Raw genomic sequence first — 21,138 nt, 5'->3', positions numbered from 1 at the left:
GTATCTTTATACTGTGGTTGTGTTTTTAGTATTCATTTCAGTTTCTCCTCGTAAAGTAGGGACATATTTATCATGTTACTGTGTTTTATGTTTTCTACATACTTCACAAGGCTCTCTACATCCCATCTCTTCTATGATGCAATTTCGACAAGTGCAAAGTACTTAACAATGACAATGACCAGTTATATTAAGCACTGTAGAGTCCAACAAATCTTTGCTGAACGGAGTCAGTGTAGTAAGCAGAAGGTTTTCTTATTACTTTTGATCATTTGTGCTTTCAAAAAGATTTACTTTGTAGTGCCTTCAAACATCATGTCAATGTTTACCATCTTTGATGTAGAAGTCCTTTGTAGTTCAAAACCCCATTCAGTGTTGCAGTGCTCTAGGTAGTAAGATTCCTAAAGGTGATGTTTAAATAGATTTGATAAGAAAATAGCTATAGGAATTGCACTGGACAGAAATGTGTAGTATCAGGTTTAACATTCGTGAAGGCCATGGTTGAGATAAGTGAAGGTCATTGAAACTATACTACATAGTACAATCTTTGTGCTTCCTGAATATCTTATTACCAACGCATGGTCAGTCATAGAGTACTAGCCTACTTCTTAGATAAACTTTCCAAAATATAGTTGACTCAAAGGGTATTCTGGTCAGAAACATAGGATAGTTACAGTATAACTGCACAATGCTCCGCTATTTGCATTGATGCAATAGACTTTGAATAGATTGGCAGGGCACATGCTTCACCAACAGCAACTTATTTTGGGTGGGGGAAGTAATAGAGGACACTAACTTCTGTGGTACGGTAGTTATAACCTGTCCAGAGAATAGGTAATGATTACTTACTGGACAGAATACTCTTTCAAAAAGCTCTAGTCCATTCCTACAAGTAAACATTAGTAGAGTCAGACATGTATCATTATAATCAGTTATAAGATTTGGGCACATATGCTGTACAGTGAAGCCTGGTTTATTGCAATGAATCTGGGAGGCATTATAGAAATAAACACGGTGTTCTTCAGACAAACAAATATACATGTATGGTGGAAGTCCAGTATATAAAGACGGCAAGTGCAAGCGCTGTAGATGCCATAACCACCTGGTTTTTGCTGTTTTACATAGCTGTGACCTGGGGGTAATGTCTCAGTTTGGCTGTAATGCTGTTTTCAGATATTTAACCCCACAGACACTGTGGTAAAATGTGACCACAGCATCTGGGAGCCCTAAACCCAGGAGCCCGGCACTTCCTGGCCCGAGCTGCCTTCCCCTGACTGAGGCCAATTACTAGTATATTCCAATGCAGGTCTGTATTTGGCAGTGCTGCATTGGAATATATTGAATTCAGTATTTTACTGCATAGATATACAATACAGAATACAAGATGTTATTCAATGATTACATGTTACAGTCACTTAGGGTGACAAAACTAGTAAATACATTTTTTTAGAAAAATGTTTAAGTATAAAAAAGTACAAAAATTCTAATCATCCTCTTTCCCTAGAATAAAAAGACAAATATATAAACAAAAAATGAAGCATAATGGACATCCCTGCATCCCAAAACACTTGTACTAATAAAATATACACTAATCACAAAAAGTTAGGGATATTTGGCTTTCAGGTGAAATTTCTGGAAAACGTAAAAAGTTCACTGCTCCAGTGATATTATGACATGATAGTAGGGCATTTAAGTAAAATCATGCAATGGTGATTTCCTCATCTCAAACTATTTATTAAAAGACAAAAGCCATCAACAGTGGTAGGTATACCCCCGCAAAAAATGTCAATGTCTCAATAACTTGGCATGTGGCATTGGACATCAATTACAGCTTGACAACGACGTCTCATGCTGTTCACAAGTCAACTTATTGTCTGCTGAGGCATGGCATGTCACTGTTCTTAAAAAGCAGCCCTCAGGTCATTGAGGTTCTGGGATACAGAGTTACAAACCTCTACATGACAAATCAGCTGATCACAAAGGTTTTCAATGGTATTGGAGAAAGTGAAGGCCACTCCATTTGAGGTAGCATAGTCTGCAGCAGCCATTCCCTAATAATGCAACCTCAATAAGCTGGCACATCATTGTCCTTGAAGATGAAATTAGGCTTGTGTTGTTCATGCACAATAACTGGATTAATGATGAGGGCTTGTCACTGTACCTTAGGGAAGTTCTGTATCGACTAGACACACCTGCTTACACTGTAACACCGCCACCACCACCACCACCACCAAAGGCTCTTCTGGTGGCAACAGTGGCTAATGCATAGCGCTCTCCTTGACATATCCAACATTGTTCGTCAATTCTGCTCAGGGTGAATCGACTTTCATCAGCAAACAGTACTGAGGCCCATTGGTTCCTCGTCCATCGTAGATGCTCCCCGGCCCATGCAAGACCATGACACCTGTGTCTGGTGGTTTGTTCAGGTATCCTTGCAGGTCGTCTAGAACGTAGACCACACAAATATAAATTGTTTCAAGTGGTCTGACATGACACTTGGGTGCCTCTCACCTCCCTTGAATGTGCCTGGAGTTGTGTGGCATTCAACATCTGGTTCCGCAGGGCATTTTTCACAATGAAGTAGTCATAAGTGTGAGATGTGGCCAAAGGATGTCCACTTCTATGCCTTTCTCTGACTCTTCCAGTCTCTCTGTATCTCTGTTGCAACCTGCTGATGGCCACTGCAATCTGAGAACATCCTGCTAGAAACCTTGCAATGGCGATGCATTATTGATCAATTGTTAGTTGTCGTCTTGGTCTCATGATGTCAAAATGTAAACAGCATGATGAGGAGGACTGTTTAAATACAAATTCTAATAAAACAGGAAATTTATTGGGTGATTCATGGATCAAACACATGTTGTTAATTTTTTCCATTAAGCTCCTTCTTAGAGAAAAGCAAGTTTTGCAGAAAGTAATGAAACATTAAAACAGTTTATACACATTGGACATTTAAAACTTTAGAGAAGGTCACATTAAATTCACCTGTAAAGGTTAGAGTGCCTTTTAGATTCATCCTGAAATTTCTCCCAAAGTAAAATATCCCTAACTTTTTGTAAGTAGTGTAAAAATATTTATTCCATATGGTGAATGGTTTTGTCACAAGACGGGGGTGGGGAAAGGTGCAAAACTGACTCCACCCACACCTCTGTCCCTGCCTACTTGCACTTACCCGTCCTAGGTAATGAAGTGCAACTGGGCGGCGATCCCTTACCTGAATAAGTGCGGTAGAGGCAAACAAGACAGACAAACACAGAGTAGTCAAGCAAGCAAGGTCTAAACCAGGAGGTCAAGGCGGTACCAGGGGGCAAGCAAAAGCCAAGTCAGAACACAAACCAGGAGTAAATACCAGGAGAAGCAACCGGACACAAGAAGCAAGCAAGGGCGAAGTAAAAAAACAAGCCGATATTCAAAACAGGACTATCACAGAGGAAGATACACTCAGACTACTCACAGTAACCATGGGAGCGGAGGACGCCGGCCACACTAAGAAGGCGTGCGCGGCCAGTCCTCCCCGCCCCGCGTTGCTCTGGAGACGAGGACATAGCTCCGAACTTATCGCAGGGCGCCGGCGGCACTGAAGGAAAGGAGCGCAAAGCTGGCGCCCTGTGACAGGTTTAATGGGAAAAAATTGCAAAACTGACAATTTGCTATTTTTTGTTACTTCACCCCCAAAAAATGTTAATAAAAAGCAATTAAAAAGTCATACAAACTCCAAAATGGTATAAAAAAAATATAGATCATCCTGCAAAAAAAAAGATCCCTCTCAAACATAACTATGAAGAGTGCCGATGAAAAGAAAAAAAAAATTTTTTACAAAGTTATTTCATTATTAAATTACTACAACTTATCCTGCAACAAACAAGCCCTAATTAGCTATGTGAATGGATATTGTGTCTAAGACCGTCCATGCACAAGGTAAAGTTGTTTGCTGAACAAGATTTTTTGTCCAACGGCACCTCATACAAATGGCTGCTTGGCTCAACCAAGCAAGCATATGCTTTCAGTAAGATGTGTGGAAAAAGGCACTGTCAGACTCTTTTCCTCAAAAACAACTGCATCAGGTAGTTGAAATTCCCATCAGGGGAAAGTCAGGAGACCCCCACCTCATACAGATTAGAAGGTTGGCCCACCAAAATTCCAGGCAGGCTTAAGAAATGAATATCCTATGATTTTCATCATATAAAAACAAGAATGAAAATTCTGGAAAAATAACTTCTTCAAGGCAAGGTAAAATTTAAGAGTCCTCAGTGTATTATACCTTTAAATGGCAATTAACCAAAGACACTCCTTTAATTGCAGACTAAATCTTTGTTTTAACCAGATTCATTAACAAGTTTATAGTTAACTGAGGTCTCATCTAACTTTTCTCAGGGGGTACACGCAGGTCTATTACCAGCTTACCTGCATTTTTCTTGGTAGAAACAAATTGTTAGAGATGAAAGGTTTCTTCAAGATTGTCCTGTAATTAAGAAAGGTACATACAAATTGTTTTAGAAATGGGGCAGCAAATGAGGACGCTTTAAAGGAATATTGAGCCAAGTGTCTCACTATATGAATGCAGTCTGTGGCACTCGAGTTAATCACGCAGTGAAAGAGATGATATAAAAGGACTTCATTGATTTATTTATTGAATCTTTCGTCTCTGGAAGCCTCTTGGACTGATTATCACACCAAGAATTACAGCTTTGCATATAAACAATTTAGAAATGCAGATTAAATGTGCGTTATGAATGTTATTTACCCAGAGGACACAACTGATTTGACAGGAGATATACTGTATGTTTTCATAATGGTGAGATACAGAAAGTATGCCGCTGCTATCTCCTATATCCTTTATTCTACCATATTGGTTATATTAGCGCTCCAGCACATTCTAATTTATCACCCAATTGGAAAGTGCTTTATAGTGGCAATGATTCAACCCCCAGTGATTTAAAGAACAACATAGTAATACAAATTAAAGCTTCTTACCTCACAGTATTCCTTTATTTCTGCACACCTTATTTATTTATTTTCAGAATTGTATAGATGTCAGGTCACAAAGGATAATATTGTAGTTTTGTTGGAGAAATAATGTATATTATCAGCGATTTATTTCATTGTTGGCTACAAAGACATGCATAGTATTATCAGTTATGTGCTGTCTTCCAAGCAATATTCTACAGGACGAGAATTGTGTTGCTGTACGATCAATCTTGGTTATTTGGGCTAAGTTTAGGAAAACAGCTGCTAAGGTAAATACTGAAGGCACACTAATACCAAGTGAATGTTTACGTATTTCTAGAAAGTTCAGTAGTAGTTTAGTCCACCACCTATACAGTAGGTCAAGATTTTACTTTTCCAACCTAATTTTAGGTTTTGGCAATTATACAAGAGGAGTTACAGCCAAATGTGGAAATATCTTACTGAACTTTTTTTTTTTTAGGGTCTTCCTACTTGCATTGGGTTCAAAGAAGCTTTCCAATGCATCACAGCAAAAATAGTTCAATCTGTACCTCTACTCTTGAAGTCAAAGTGCCAGAGACCTAATAGAAGTTCAAACGGCTCGATTATAATTAACACTATAATCAACAAGGGCCAACATTATCCCCTTGGATCTGTCAGACATTGGATCCCTTACAGGGTCATGACTTTTTTCATATATGGAAGCCATGACACTAGTTGAAAACTGTTTCAGAAATATATACGATACTAATGCAAACAAAGTCTATCCAATCTTCTTTATTTTTTAAGGATTATTATTATTATGATTATTATTATTTAATGCAAACTAATAATAATAATAATACTATGACTAGTATTTTTTTATCTATTATGTCCAAAATCGAGTGATAGCTATCTTAGGTTAAGGCACTGTTCAACCAAGCATCATTACTTCACCTTACAAATGAGCCATGACAGCTAAGCTACATCTCTCTAAATTTGATACCGGAGACTCCTGATGCACCCCATTGTCTGTACTGGAGTGTTTTGAGACTCTATCAAGGTTCTAATGCTTTTGACCAGTACCCTGAAGTTGTGCTACTTATGCCATCAAAAATACCAGAAACCCACAAGGAAACTATTAACTCAAGTGTGTACAGAACTTTATCCTTTAGAGGACCATGTGATTTTCTATTTTTGCATTTTCATTTTTAACTCCCAGCCTTCCCAGAGCTATAACTTTTTATTTTTCCATTCACATAGCCTTAATTCCAAATAAAACAGCAGAAACCTGGCAGCTATGGTGCAAGCTGCACTTGTGAGCTGGCACCTTCTTTAAAGTGCCGACTTCCACCGTACATGTATGATGGAGGTCGCCAAGGGGTTAAAAACATGTAGTGCCTGGTACTCCAAGAAAAAGTTTGTTCCGAGGTACTACCATTCTTTCATTAGAAAAAAAAAAAACAGTTTATAATGTTTTCGCTAAGGGTTGTAGCAGGTCCCAGCATTTGGATAGCTATCAATTTTGAAGTGATGACCTACCATATACTATGAATATGCTGAGAAACCTATTTATTGTCACTCTACTTTCGAAAAGCCAAGTAAATACTGTTGTAAACATCAAGTGAAAGGCAGCCCTAGCAATTTTGAATATCTGCTATAAAATTTTATTTTTCGTGTGTAAGAGCACATCAGACAATGTCAATATGTCAAACATTACCACAAAATTGTTGACAGCTAAGAGCTTTTTTAGCATTACATGGTGATGACTAGTGTCTCAATATTCTCATTCAGGGGAGTTCCTCTGAGCTAGCTCAACACCTTCAATAACTGTAACTTTGCAAAAAGCTGAAAATACATAAAGTGCATTAAGCATATACTGCACATCCACATATAAAGAAAACTGTATTCTGATTCCTTTGTGCTGTAGTTTTACCTGTAAACTACAGGCAACACATTCTGATAATACAACAAATATTGCCAAGTTCCAACTGACTAATTCAGTTCTACTATATCTGTAGCTGTCAAGAGTTTAAACTCCACTGCAACAACACAGGAAATCGCAAAATGTGTTAAGTGCCAAATCCAAGGCCCTCAGCAAATGTATTTTTGATCTAGAAGTGAAACAAAGAAGTCATGTACAGAATTGATTGCCTTCTGTTTATTTCCCAGTGCTGTGTTTCCACTTGATTTTTGTATGTGTGTCGACCTGTAGCATGCTTGTGCTTTACATTCTGCTTTGTAACTTCCATGCTCATGTCAGTTATATATTTTCTGATTCTTCCTTTAGTAAGCCAAGGGCAGTTCCCAGCCACACAGAATGTGACAGCTATCGAAGGAGGAACGGTGAACTTAACTTGCCGTGTTGATCAAAATGATAACACCTCCCTCCAGTGGTCAAATCCTGCTCAGCAGACCCTATACTTCGACGACAAAAAAGGTAATTGTATTTTATCATTAGAAATGCTCCATGCTATGTTGTACTTTTGGCTTAAAATAATTTTATTCTCCACCATACTATGCAATGTGCCTATAATACACTGGTATATTTTAATCCTTACTTTCTATTCTGATATCTCCAACAAATACGGAGAAGGTTTCTGACTGTCGAGATGTACATGAAAAGCCTTTTTCTGTGAGGCTTTGTAGGTCTTATGAATAGATTCTTCACCGAGCTTTAGTTGAGAAATTCCTTAGCTGATGCTAGGAATATACCTCATAGAGAGAGTTTGTACTCTGGTCTAACAATAAGCTTGGTGGTTAAGATTGTGGTCTTTTTCTCTGTCAGGAAGAATTGGGAATTCTGCTGTAAGTGTTAAATGAAAAGCTGACATGCACGTTGTAGAATGCCCGAAGGCCTATAGGCTCTGACAATGTGAGAAATGTTAGGGTAACTTAGATAGACTTAGATTTCAGTATATCCACTCTTCTCTACCAGGCCAGAACAGAATGGTGAGTTTTAATACTGATTTCCCATGAAGTCTAGAGAGAGAGAGAAAAAATAGCAAACTCCCATTCATTTTAGCCAAACGGTTTGCACATGAAATTATTCCATTAAGGATTTTACAAGAAGCAGCATGGAATATGCTGGAAAGTTGATTTGGATCATTTATATGATGAGGTAAAATGGTGCTAATGTGTTTCTTCTCAACATCTGAGAGTTTGCACATATTCACACACTTCCTTTGCTTTTTGTAATGAGCTGTCAACACTGATATTTGAATTTGAATGTTATCAAGCATTTTGACTAAAGAAAATATTTTCCATTGAGTGGATGTTTCCAATAATAACACATTCAATTCTTCTTAGACAACCATGATAGGTTGTACTGTAGGATCTCCATGGAGACCTTTTAAGTTCCTCTAATAGTTTTTTTTTTGTAAAATCCTTAAAGGGAACCTGTCAAGTTCAACACAGAGCCCGATCTTTGAGCTCAGGTTATAGAGCAGGAGGAGCTGAGCAGAATGATGTATAGCTTTGTGTAAAACGATTCAGTATAACTTGTAATTCATTCATTTAAATTCCTTCTCATTTGGGCTAAAAAGTCTAGTGGATGGGCCTATCCATGATTGACAGTATTCCTTGTATAAATGTGCATACACAGTGATTAGGACTCCCTATAGGATTCCTAAGTCAAAATAAATAGTAATAGTAGTCTTATCAGTTGCAGTGTTATTATAATGTATTCAGGCTCCACATTATTACAGAGTTGTCTAGGACTACTAATATTTGTGGCCTGTCCTTATGATAGGTCATCAATGTCAGATTGGTTGTGGTCCAAGTCCCAGTAATTCACGCAATCAACTGTTTGAAGGGGCTGTGGTGCTCAGGTGAGTACTGAAGCCTCTTCACTGTTTACCAGGCATAGTGCCAAACACATGGGTGCTATAAGGAATTTCAAGGGCCTATAAAGGAAAACCACTTGGCCAAACTCATATTCATAGCTTTAACCACCATAACTTTTTTGTAGCAGTCATATATTTTTTTTCCTTCTGTCAGGCCATTTTCCCATAAACATGAGTAAGATTTCTGTCTACATTTTCATTTATTCAGTTTACCAATCACAATAAATAATGTATTCAATTCAATTTTATGGGTTATTATGAATACAGGAATATGAAAAAAATGTTTTGCATTAAATTTCAAATATTCATCACAAAACAAAAAAGAAAAAAAAAACTCTAGCACTCTCCCAAAATACAGGTACTTACCTTCAGAAATGTCTTTTCTGCCCCTTTTTACATACACAGGTTTTTTCATAGAGATACACCAATTTACCCTATCCACAAACTCTTAATATGTTGGAGGATACTTCCATAGGCAGTGATGTGCAATACGTTTTCTATATAGAATACCTCAAAACATTTAAACAATGCAAATTATGGCACATTTAAGTCCTACTCTACTCCTAATGGTAATGAGTAAATGACTATAAAAAAAAATCCTTAGCATGCCTCTTTTAAAATGATTAGGGAGAAACCTCTTCTATTGTGAGACTTGAGGGAAAAACTCACAAAACTAGAATGGTTCACAGTTATGATATTAGGACTGTGTCTCAGCTTCTAAATATAAATTAGAAGGATCCCATTCATTGAAAACAGAGATCTTGATGATGATAAGAAACTGAAGCATAACATTGCTACAAAGTTGTAGAACTTTTCATTATATAATAATTAACTGTCTGTTTTGGCAATGGGCATTACCTTGGTAGTTCCCTGGTATTCACCCTTTAACCTCTATACATAGATCTAGATTTCACTGCAGGGAATGCACCAGGCCACTACCTCTTGTAGTAGTCTCTGTGTGGTTGTCAGCTAAAAAGAGGCACCAGTGTGTAGCACTGAAGATAAGGTACGATTTCAATAGTCAAAGACTATAATTCCTGTTTCTGGCCTTTTCTCTAGTTTTTTTCTTGCTAAAATATAACTTTTATTTTTCTTTTAATAAACAATATAGCCACAAAAAAACATATAGATTTAAAACTCGATATGAAGGGCAAATTGTTAGGGGGCTATAGGCTTAAAACCCACTGCTCATCTATGAGTGAGCTAAGATCTTGGTTATCTCTTGCAAGGGATTGCGAAGTGCGTGTCTGTAATGTCAGCCGACATTAGACACCTTGCAACTATCGCTTTTGGGGTTAATGCCCTACCTAAAGTGCTTTATTAGACCGAGTGCAATATTGTATCTGGCACTCACAGCGGCTCCTACCGCCCACACTTTTACCTATTTGCTGACCCTATAGTGTACATATCTATGCGGCGTCTGCAGATCGCCGTTCAGTAGTCATTCTCTTGCCCTATCATAATCATTAAAAACTATTAGTGCAGCTCCACTAATAGCTGCACTAATAGTTTTTAATGATTATGATAGGGCAAGAGAATGACTACTGAACGGCGATCTGCAGACGCTGCATAGATATGTACACTATAGGGTCAGCTAATAGGTAAAAGTGTGGGCGGTAGGAGCCGCTGTGAGTGCCAGATACAATATTGCACTCGGTCTAATAAAGCACTTTAGGTAGGGCATTAACCCCAAAAGCGATAGTTGCAAGGTGTCTAATGTCGGCTGACATTACAGACACGCACTTCGCAATCCCTTGCAAGAGATAACCAAGATCTTAGCTCACTCATAGATGAGCAGTGGGTTTTAAGCCTATAGCCCCCTAACAATTTGCCCTTCATATCGAGTTTTAAATCTATATGTTTTTTTGTGGCTATATTGTTTATTAAAAGAAAAATAAAAGTTATATTTTAGCAAGAAAAAAACTAGAGAAAAGGCCAGAAACAGGAATTATAGTCTTTGACTATTGAAATCGTACCTTTGACCTCCTGGGTCCATAGGATCATCTGTAAATATTATTGCACTGAAGATAAAACTCATAGTTACAGGCTGAGCTCAGGGCAGGTAGAGTATGTGCAAGTATGTCAAATAGAACCAAGGTTATGGCAAACAGAACAGGGTCAGTACGGTACCATAAATCAGGCACAGGTCTAGTCAAGCAGCAGAGGATCGGAATGAGGAAATGGGCAGAGGTTAGTAGACAAGCAAACAACGGTAAACAACACCTTTGCAAGGAACTAGCAAGGTATGGGTCTTATTAGTCACGCACCTTCATACTGGGGTAGATGCTTTAAAAATCACCAGGTTGCCAGCCATTGGCTGGTGAAGATTGGAAGAGCTACGAACTGGCACTTTAAGAGCCAGAGGAGGGGGGGGTGTCTTTCCTGTGTTTGTAGGGAAGAGACTTACTGGTGAGCAACCTGGATCTTGCTGGTGAAGTGCAGTGGGAGGCAGGTCCGGCACACCGGGTGAATTTATCAGAACAGCACCATTATTTATATAAGATCAGAAATAACCTTTGGTGCCTGCTGCAACTTTCTCATTTTTTCACAAAATGTTTTTATTGTTGATAGTATCAAAAACTATTAGATGAAAATTAGATACAAAAGACTAGATAACTGGAAAAAGTTATTATATCAGAGAGTAATAGTTTTGTCTTTTTGGTAGTGTATGTGTGTTTTCTCTCCTCTACCAGTTTGATCATTGCATAACAGATATTATTATCCCAGGCTCTGCACAAGGAAATATATTACACTAGAAGGAAAATATATCACAACTAAAAAGACCCTAGAGATAGAAAAAGGAAAGCTCAGCTCTAGGAAATGCTTCATCCAAGTTCATGCTGTAATGTACAATGTTAAAAATAAGTAGGGGGATTTCCACTGTGTTTTAATTTCCCTGAAGGAAGGTTTTTACCTCTAAGAAATACATTGAGAAGCACCTTGGGGAAAAGAGACTTCCCTTAGCTAGGAATTGTCCCGCTCTTCACTGGAAGCTCCCAGGATTCCTCGTTTCTTAAAAGAGGAGCAAATCAAGATAAATTGCCTTACATTCTGCACTGTTAGACTTTCCTATGCCTCAGGGTGTACCTAACAATTGTGTTTTGTATGTGCATCTGAGTGCACATTTTTAAAGGTTGCTTCATATTAAAATATCATGATGTCTGGTGGTAATGCTTCTTGGGCACTGCTTAGAAATTAGATCTCCCAGTGCAGCATTACTATTCTTGAAATCAACTATACAATTTACTCTATTTGAAGAGGTATTCCCATCTCAGACATTGAAGGCATATTGCTAGGATCAGGCATCAATGTCAGATAGTTAGGTTCCCACCTCTAGGACCTGCTCCTATGTCTAGAATGTGCCCCCAAAATCAAGAAGAGTGCAAATGTGTCCAGCCACCCTCCATTCACTGCTAGGGGAGCTCCAAAAATTTCCATCAGTTCCATTGAGGTGAATGGAGAGTCGGACATGGTGCATATTTACAGCTATAGGACTTCTGAAAATAGCCAAGTGAGCTTGTTCAACTATTTTTGGAACTCCCATAGAAGTGAAAGGAGAGCACGCCGTACATGGATCTCCCTTACTTCAGGGTCCATCGTTCTGGAGATAGGAGTAAGTCCCAGAGGTGGGAACTAGTCAATAGTGATAGACGAACATCTGCCGGGGTGGTTCACGAACGCGATCGCGCAAACACGATCAAATGTTCGCGAACCACAAGTTTGCGGCGGGTCTCATTCATTTTAATGGCAGGCGAACCTGAAAAACCTTCAGCTCATATTTACAGCAAAGAAATAATTACTAGAAGTACACAAATAGTCCCACAACATGGACAGTAACATAACAGATGTATTATTTGAATTTGCGATCTCCATTCATAATTTTTTTCAATGCAAAATATATTAAATAAAATTTTCGCGTACGCGCATGTGCAAATGCACTATACAGTACCTAAATGCACTATAAAGAAAGTATATTGGTATATAACACCCCCTTCAATCAGTTTATTTGGGGGGCAACTGGTATATTACACCAGTAGAAATTATTTGTTCCAATAACGCTTGTCCCTCTATATACCTGCAGTATCGCAGCAGAACTGCACACATCTGCCGCACAATACAAATGCACTATAATATACTTTCTAACATAGAAAGTATGTTATAACATTGTACAAGGAAGGAAATCCATTAGAATATACATAAAGATAAAACGTAACCTTTAATAATGTTACTATGAGGGTCCATTCACACGTCCGTAAGTGTTTTTTGCGGATCCGCAAAACACGGACACCAGCAATGTGCATTCCGCAATTTGCAGACCGCACATCGCTGGCACTATAATCAAAAATGCCTAATCTTGTCTGCAATTGCGGACAAGAATAAGACATGTTCTATTTTTTTGCGGAAACGGAAGCACGGAGGCAGGAGTGCGGATCCGCAAATGCGGATGCGTACAGCATATTCCGGCCGCATTGAAAATCAATAGGAATTGCGCAACAGATGCGGACCCATTCTGCGGACGTGTGAATGGAAAAGGTATCCCTCAAAATGAAAATAAATTTAATTATTAAAGTTAAGCAAAAAGCATAGATGTGGTAGGCAATAAATAACAAGTGCTTGGCAGCATCAAATCAGAAACCATATCTCCTACCACAACCCGGGGGGTTCCAGTTCACATCCATGAATCCCGGAGGGAAAGCAAAAACCATCTAACCCTGGGCTGGGATGTGGTATTGAAGGACAGGGTGGGGAAAGAACTGTCCCTGATATTGCCCTACAGGGGGGTGCTTTTCTGGCCCTGATAGCCTAACCACAGACTTCCTTGATAAGAGCGACCCCGTCCGGAACATTACCCTACATAAAAATGGCCCTAGTAAGCCCCTAGCCCCTAGGCCCCTGACTTCCAGGTGATCACTATATAGCTCTATGTGTTTTTGACTCCTTATAAAAGTATATTGCACCCCTCTGTGTATCACACCTATCGATAGCACACCAATACCAGTCCTTAAAATAACTCTTGTGGCCCTATTAGCTAGTATTTTGTGTCCCTAACAGCCTGTCCCTGCTCCAGACAGCAACCTCTCCCTACAAAAACACTGAATGTAAAATGGCGGCCAGATTAGGTTTATTTATAAGGTAGGGGGTATGTCCATGTGCTGAAATGTCTCAATTGGCTGTCCTGTACCACCTGATGGATGTGTCATGGGTCAAAGTTCTTCACAATGTAAAAGAATATGGCGGGCGCAAATTTCTCCATATGTTCGGCGAATCACGAACAAGCAAAGTTCGCCGCAAAACGACCGCCGGGCGACCGCAAGGCCATCTCTACTAGTCAACAGTCATTGGAAGGGCTTTTGTGTAATTAAAAGAAGAAAAACTGCTACAAGAGGACATAGTTTTAAATTAGAGGGGCAAAGGTTTAAAAGTAATATCAGGAAGTATTACTTTACTGAGAGAGTAGTGGATGCATGGAATAGCCTTCCTGCAGAAGTGGTAGCTGCAAATACAGTGAAGGATTTTAAGCATGCATGGGATAGGCATAAGGACATCCTTTATATAAGATAGGGCCAGGGGCTATCCATAGTATTCAGTATATTGGGCAGACTAGATGGGCCAAATGGTTCTTATCTGCCGACACATTCTATGTTTCTATGTTTCTAATATTCAGTGCTGTATTAGTAGGTATTGCTATGTCAAGTTAGAGTTAAACGAGGGTGTCAAAAAGTGGGTCTTGCTTCTGAATGCTAAAGAACAAGTGCCAGGTCTATGGGGAAGTGTGTCACTCTCTGCCATCTGATCAGAACTATTGAGGACTATTCATTGGGTGCAACTGGACATAGCTCATCATTCTTAGGGTCTTTTACATATTTAATATTTGTAATTGCATCAGGTTACTGTCTGAAATGTAAGTCAGCTTTAATTCATATATTTTGCATGACTAGTGACTTGTTACTTAGACATAACATCCTAGTGGTTTTATCTATTGAAATTTGGGTCTAAGGCAAAGTTTATTATAGAATCTTATGGTAAGGTAATACATCTTAACGCAACGGTACAGGATCTCTGCAAGTGACCTATGCCTTTTAAGTTCCTCTATTCAGTTATAGAATAAAGTTCTTTGTATTATATGAGTGGACCAGTTATCAAGAATGATTGCCTTGAAGTTAACCTTGACTAGAAAAAATTAAAAAGCAAGATTAATTTATTTTTAGTCACCAAATGTGACTTTGAAAAGTTTATTATAAACTACAAAATGATACATTTTCAGTAAGCTAATTAAAAATACTTGCATTTCCATTATGTAATTATATAAAACTAACCAAACAATTGATATATACAGTATATATACACATAACCACACACACACACACGCACCAAGGCCACATTTTTGTAGCATTACATAATGTGTATTGTACATTCTGTTCCTCCTGAAAGGTTAATCTTAGTTTTAGACAATGGAGAGTTCCCTATTAAATAAACATACAATAATGGTGCAATTAAATAGGGCTTTCCAAAAGCAGAACAAACAGTTGTGATATCCCAACCTTTGGGGTGGACATCACTGCACGTTAGGTATAAAGTTGCTATTCGCAAGTCTTCTAATGCACATGTACTATTAATTTGCATTTGTCCCCTGCATAGGTGTTGTAAGGGTGGGCAGTGCCTCTACCACTCAGTGTGCAGTGCCACCTCTCTATGCCCAATGTTAGATCAGGAAGCAGATTGTAACTAGATGTACACTCAATGAAAAAAAATATAGCAGATGCCATGATAGATTTGTTGCTTTCAGTTTACATACATTAGGTGTTCTGTCCAATCACAAAAACACTAATTCTGAGATATCTAGTTAAAGGGGTTGTCCGGGTTCAGAGCTGAACCCGGACATACTCTTATTTTCACCCAGAAATCCCCCTGAGGCTAGCATCGGAGCATCTCATGCTCCGATGCGCTCCCTTGCTCTGCGCTAAATCGCGTAGGGCACAGGCTCTTTTGTTTTCAATAACCCACTGTCGGGCAGTAACGTCCGCCCGGCAGTGTGTTCGGTGACGTCACCGGCTCTGAGGGGCGGGCTTTGTGCTCTGCCCTAGCCGTTTTACTGGTGACGTCACGGGTTCCTGGCAGCCCCATTGAGAGCCTTGGTACTTCACTGGATCTCAAAAAAATGCCTTTGCCCTGCGCAATTTAGCGCAGGGCAAAGGAGAGCATCTGAGCATGAACTGCTCCGATGCTCATGTCAGGGGTGCTGCCGGGGTGAAAATGGAGGGATGTCCGGGTTCAGCTCTGAACCCAGACAACCCCTTTAAAGTAAATTAGATCCATTAGAATAAACCATATTTCTATTTTTACCCATTCAAAAATATGTTTCACAGATCACCATAAAAAGAAGTCCTGGTATAAAAGGACTTGAGATTGCAAGTAGCCTGTTATTGATGGATCTACTGACCTTTATTTCTCATAGCAGAGTTGTCATACATCAGGCATATATTGTCAATGCACATATATAGTCAGCAAACACAAATTTTATTTTGCGTAAGCAACGGCCAATAAAGTCTTCTCAAAAAAGTAAAGCTAATAGTAGAGGCTCCTTATGACATTCATCATTTTTTTCCACCATATTTATGACCTGGCTGTTAAATAAACCATAAAATGAACTGTTCTGATCCTTCTGAATAATTCGCTATAAACTAAGATTTTTATGGCAATATTGATTTCATATAATCTGACCCAAGAGATTAAACTATATGTATTGATTTTAGCAAATATCTCTACTAAACTTTAGTACGGTAAAGCATGGCTAAAGTGAAAATAAAATATTCTGCACACAGACCAAGATTTTATATGAAATATATAATTTTTCAATAGAATTAAAGTTGTTGTCAACACTTTTGTAAACACATTGACTCCAACTAGCTTTTTGGGTAAAATAATAATTTTCTACAAATACTGCATATAAGGTTACCAGATTGTCAGACATCTTCTGAAATCTTAAAGCCATCTGCTTTCATGTGAATCGTTGCAACAACGTGCTGACAGAAAACCAAACACATTGCTTTTCTTTATGTGGCCACCGCGTGTGTGGTTCCATCTGGCTTCACAAAAACGACCAAAATTATAGCTGGTGTCTGTTCTATTTGGGCATTTTAGATCATTGATGCTGCTAGTCAGAAAAGAAATGATATAACTTTTGCCATTGCTAACCAAGCTTTGTAGGTTGAATGTGTTGAATAAGGTTATGCAGCACTGAAATCCGTGATGAATTGCTTTATGGATAAAATTCTAATATGACGAATATTAGAATGTAGTAATGAACTAAAGCACAAGAAACGTCCATGGCAGATTTTGTAAACATTTATAAATGAAATTAAAGGGTATGTAAACCTTCAAGCAAATAGTCTGAATTAAAAAATATCCTAGGGGACATTTTTCAAAACGGGTGTAAAACTAATCTGGTTTAGTTGTCCATAGCAACCAATCAGATTTTACCTTTGAAAAATTAAATATTAAACCTGATTGGCTACTATTGGCAATTAAGCCACTTATGCTTTATATCAGTTTTTATAAATCCCCCCCCCCCCCCCATATTGGCTCAGAGGCTGACAGACAACCTGATCAGCGAATCAGGGTCAGGTCCTTTTGCTGAGAAAGCCATAGAATGCCATTCCAAACCGGTAATCAAGCTGTTCTAGGGACACTATAGGGATATATCATGGGTAGATTTTCAGGTTTTATCATGGAAAGCATAGCATAGAGAGTGAGGGAATGGTAACGCTGATGGTGTGTTTATTCATAATTCATACAGTTTGCTGGCAAGTTATATCCTGCATATATATATCTGTATATGGCCAGCCAGACAGCATTTTCTTGTGAAAACCTAATGTTTCTACAGTTCATAGGCTTATTGCAATCATTCTAATAGCATACATTCTTTCTGAAAATTCTGCTGCAATTTATCATTTGTAATTGGGCATTTTTAGCACATTTCAATACATCAATATGTAGTGTTAGTGAACACATGCAAGATAACATTCAGTTACAGCATAGTTGCAAATGCATTCTACTGCATACCCAGGTTAGTGAATGTACCGAGCAGGCCATGCACCAGATCATCTCAGCATGGAGCATGGATTGTTTTGGGGATAACTGCCAGAAAGAGATATCTGCCTGGTTTAAAAAGAAATGAAAAACTCATGTATTAGGTCAAAAATTAAAAAGGAGGGGCGTAGTCCTATGTAGTACTAAGATTCAGGCGTTCAGATACTGTATACTGCATACTCTGTGAATAAATGGGTGTAGTGTGTGTCACGTCTATTAACCCAACAAGAAAAGATACAGTATACAGGGGTCCATACACGTGCCTCAAGGATATTGGCAGAAGTGTAAATAACCAGTCATGGGTTGAATTAATCGGTCACTACAGTCCCTGTTCCAACCAAAAGCAGCTCAGGGTAGGTGGTGGCATACATGTATCACCCCACTCCTCTAGCAAGCTGTACGTATTGGAGCGCCACTAGTAATGGGAAAAGTCTGTATTGCTAGTCCCATTCAGAGAATCTGGCCCCCAATATAAATCTACACCCTTATTAGATGGAGCATATTCTTTTTGATACAAAGCAACTATCACATTTATATATTCGGCCAAAAATTTGCAAAGTATGGCAAATTTGAATATTGCCTATGCTGCTCATCACTATCGGGTGAGCTTGGCAAGCTGTATGCTTGCTTGCTTATGTACTGACAGGCATATCATTAGCATGAAGCAATCTGATGATAACTCAATAGCAATGCTTTTAGACCCTTGCTATTAAAGCAAAATGGCAGAATATTTTCTTGTTGCCAAAAGGCCAAATTGTTTTATTATCAAATTCCTTTATTGCTATCATTGGGTTAAAGATCTAAAAGGTGGGAGGGAGCTATCTGATAGTTATATATCATCATCCTTCTCTCTATAGCCATGCTATAACAATCCCTGTGTATTCTAATTTCCTGAATTACCTTTTTATGTATTTTTACAAGTAACCAAGATGCAAAGCATCAGATATGGACTTATGCACATACTATACCAGTAGAAGAATGATGAAAATAGTAAATGCATATATGAGTGACCACATTTTATGAAGAAAGTTAATTAGAATGCAATTCACTTAAATGGGTTTTCCTGGATTTTACTATTGATGGCCTATCCTTAGGATAGGTCATCAATAACCTGCTGAACAGCTTTTAGAGAAGGCAGCAGCACTACCATAAGTGCAACAGCCTTCTCCCTGCTTTCCCTAGGCCAGTGACGAGATGTTCATTGGCCATGTGGCCTAGGAGCAGCTCAGCCAATACCAAGCCCAGCCGCTATACTATGTATGGTGCTATGCTTCTATGCTTGGCACTCACAAGAGCACCAGTGCCTTCTCAAACAGTTTATTGGTGGGGTCCCGGGTGTCAGGCCCCTACCAATCAGATTCTGATGACCTATCCATAGCATAAGTCATCATTAGTAAAATCCTGGAAAAACCCTTTAAAGAGGATGTCCCACAAAAAATATTCTACAGTTTTCAAACCAGCATCTGGATCTGAAATCTTTGTAATTGTATGTAATTAATACATTAGAATAACCACTGAGTTATTCAATACAATGCATCTGTATAGTGGTAACTGCGGTTTGATTTTTTTCACCTTATTCCTTTGTCCTGTTCACTGAGATGGCCACACATGCTCAGTATCATCCTTTAATTGCCTCCTGAGTTGTGATAGGAAGAGCATGGACACACCCCCATTTGCGAAAGAATGAATTGTTCTAAAGAGCTCACTGAATTCCAGCGTGGTCCTGTAACTGCAACAAGTCAGCTTGTGAAATTTCCCTCCTAGATATTCCCCCACCAACTGGGAGTGGTATTATTGTAAAATGGAATGATTTAGGAACTACAGCAATTCAAACATGAAGTGGTAAACCTAATAAAGTCACAGTGCAGGGTCTCTGGATGCTAAAGTGCATAATGCATAAAAGTTACCAACGCTCTCCTGACTCAATAACTGCAGAGTTCCAAACCTCCTGGAATTAAATCGGTTCTCCAAGAATTTTATATTGATGATCTAGGTCATCAATATCAGATCAGCTGGGGTCAGACACCCGGGCCTCCGCCGATAAAACTATATTAAGGGGCCGCATCCCTCCTTGATTTCATATTAATATCCTGTCCTATGGATAGGATATCAATATAAAATTCAGCATAAAAGAGTGTGTCATTAAGGGGGTTTGAGTACCGATTGATGGGGGAAAACATGATTTCATACACAGTATATATATATATATATATATACACAGAAAACACAGTGAGAGAGAGAGCGAGAGAGAAGAGGAGGAGAAAGGAGTGGATAGGAGTAATATTAGCAAGAATGAAGGTTTTAGTTGTTACTCAATCTGACGCTTCCCTGGGCCATGCCCTAATGGAAAGGGTGCACCTTTCTTCCCTTCAGGAAGATGTCAAGACGTCTATTTTCTCCTCATACGGCACTTCACTAGCTGACTTTTGCATAAGCATCCAAAAATGGGGTGAAAAAATGCAGAGCAGAATGGCCTGTATAAAACCGATGGATGTGATGTCACTATAAATTTCTGAGCAGCGAACAGATGGGTTCACATAAGAGCAGTTCAGATCTTCATACAGGAAACATATAGACAATAAATGTGTAATGCAAAATTACATATTGCAGGACATTATCATTTATAAGATAGTAGTGTATGTCTTTGGACAGCCCCTTTAAGGAAAGGTTAATGTCTGTGTTGGAGGTTCCTTTAAAAATGCACTAGAATGCATTCTGTTCCGGTCTCTTTTGTTCCCATTCCAGACATTTTTGTGTGCGGCATGGGAAACTGAACAAGCCGGATCTGGCACCAAAATCCATATAAGTCAATGGTGCCGGCTCTGTTTTTTTTTCGGACACGGTTTCTTCATTTTCGATATACGGTAACAAAACCGGATCCGTTCAAAATGCATGCAGACAGTTGTATTATTAGGATGGAAGCGTTTTAATGTGGTTTTGAGATCCCCTATTGGATCTCAAAACCATATAGCAGTAACCCCAATGTGAAAGAAGCCTAATTCTGTTCTGATAAAAGCCTTATAGTTTAATTTGTTTTATACTTTCAGGAAGATTTCAGAAGGTATATTTTGCTTAGGATCACTCCTGGGCACTCTCTTGGCATATGAGATATTTTTTTTTGTCCATGTCACGTGGCCATGCCCTTTAAAATGTTAGACTGCGATGATGTTATGTACATAAGGACATGTCCAATGTGGCAGCTATTAGAGTACTGTACATAAGCAAATTACGTTACTTAGACTAAGTGTCACAATAACCAAAGGAGTGCCCAGGAGCAACA

The 21,138-nt window shown here is 38.7% G+C and overlaps 1 protein-coding gene across 1 annotated transcript in view; it reads left to right on the top strand.

Annotated features, from left to right (window-relative positions):
• Nucleotides 1–7,173: 7,173 nt before the first annotated feature.
• The window catches only part of CADM2 (cell adhesion molecule 2), a 381,557-nt gene continuing 367,592 nt past the window's right edge, over nucleotides 7,174–21,138 (top strand). Inside the window, exon 1 of the mRNA XM_044285938.1 lies at nucleotides 7,174–7,363. Coding sequence (XP_044141873.1) covers nucleotides 7,174–7,363 — 190 coding nt within the window. The remainder of the gene's footprint in view (nucleotides 7,364–21,138) is intronic.

This window comes from Bufo gargarizans, chromosome 3 (assembly GCF_014858855.1).
Source record: "Bufo gargarizans isolate SCDJY-AF-19 chromosome 3, ASM1485885v1, whole genome shotgun sequence".
Lineage (NCBI taxonomy): Eukaryota > Metazoa > Chordata > Amphibia > Anura > Bufonidae > Bufo > Bufo gargarizans.
This window is presented reverse-complemented; position numbering and strand designations above follow the sequence as displayed.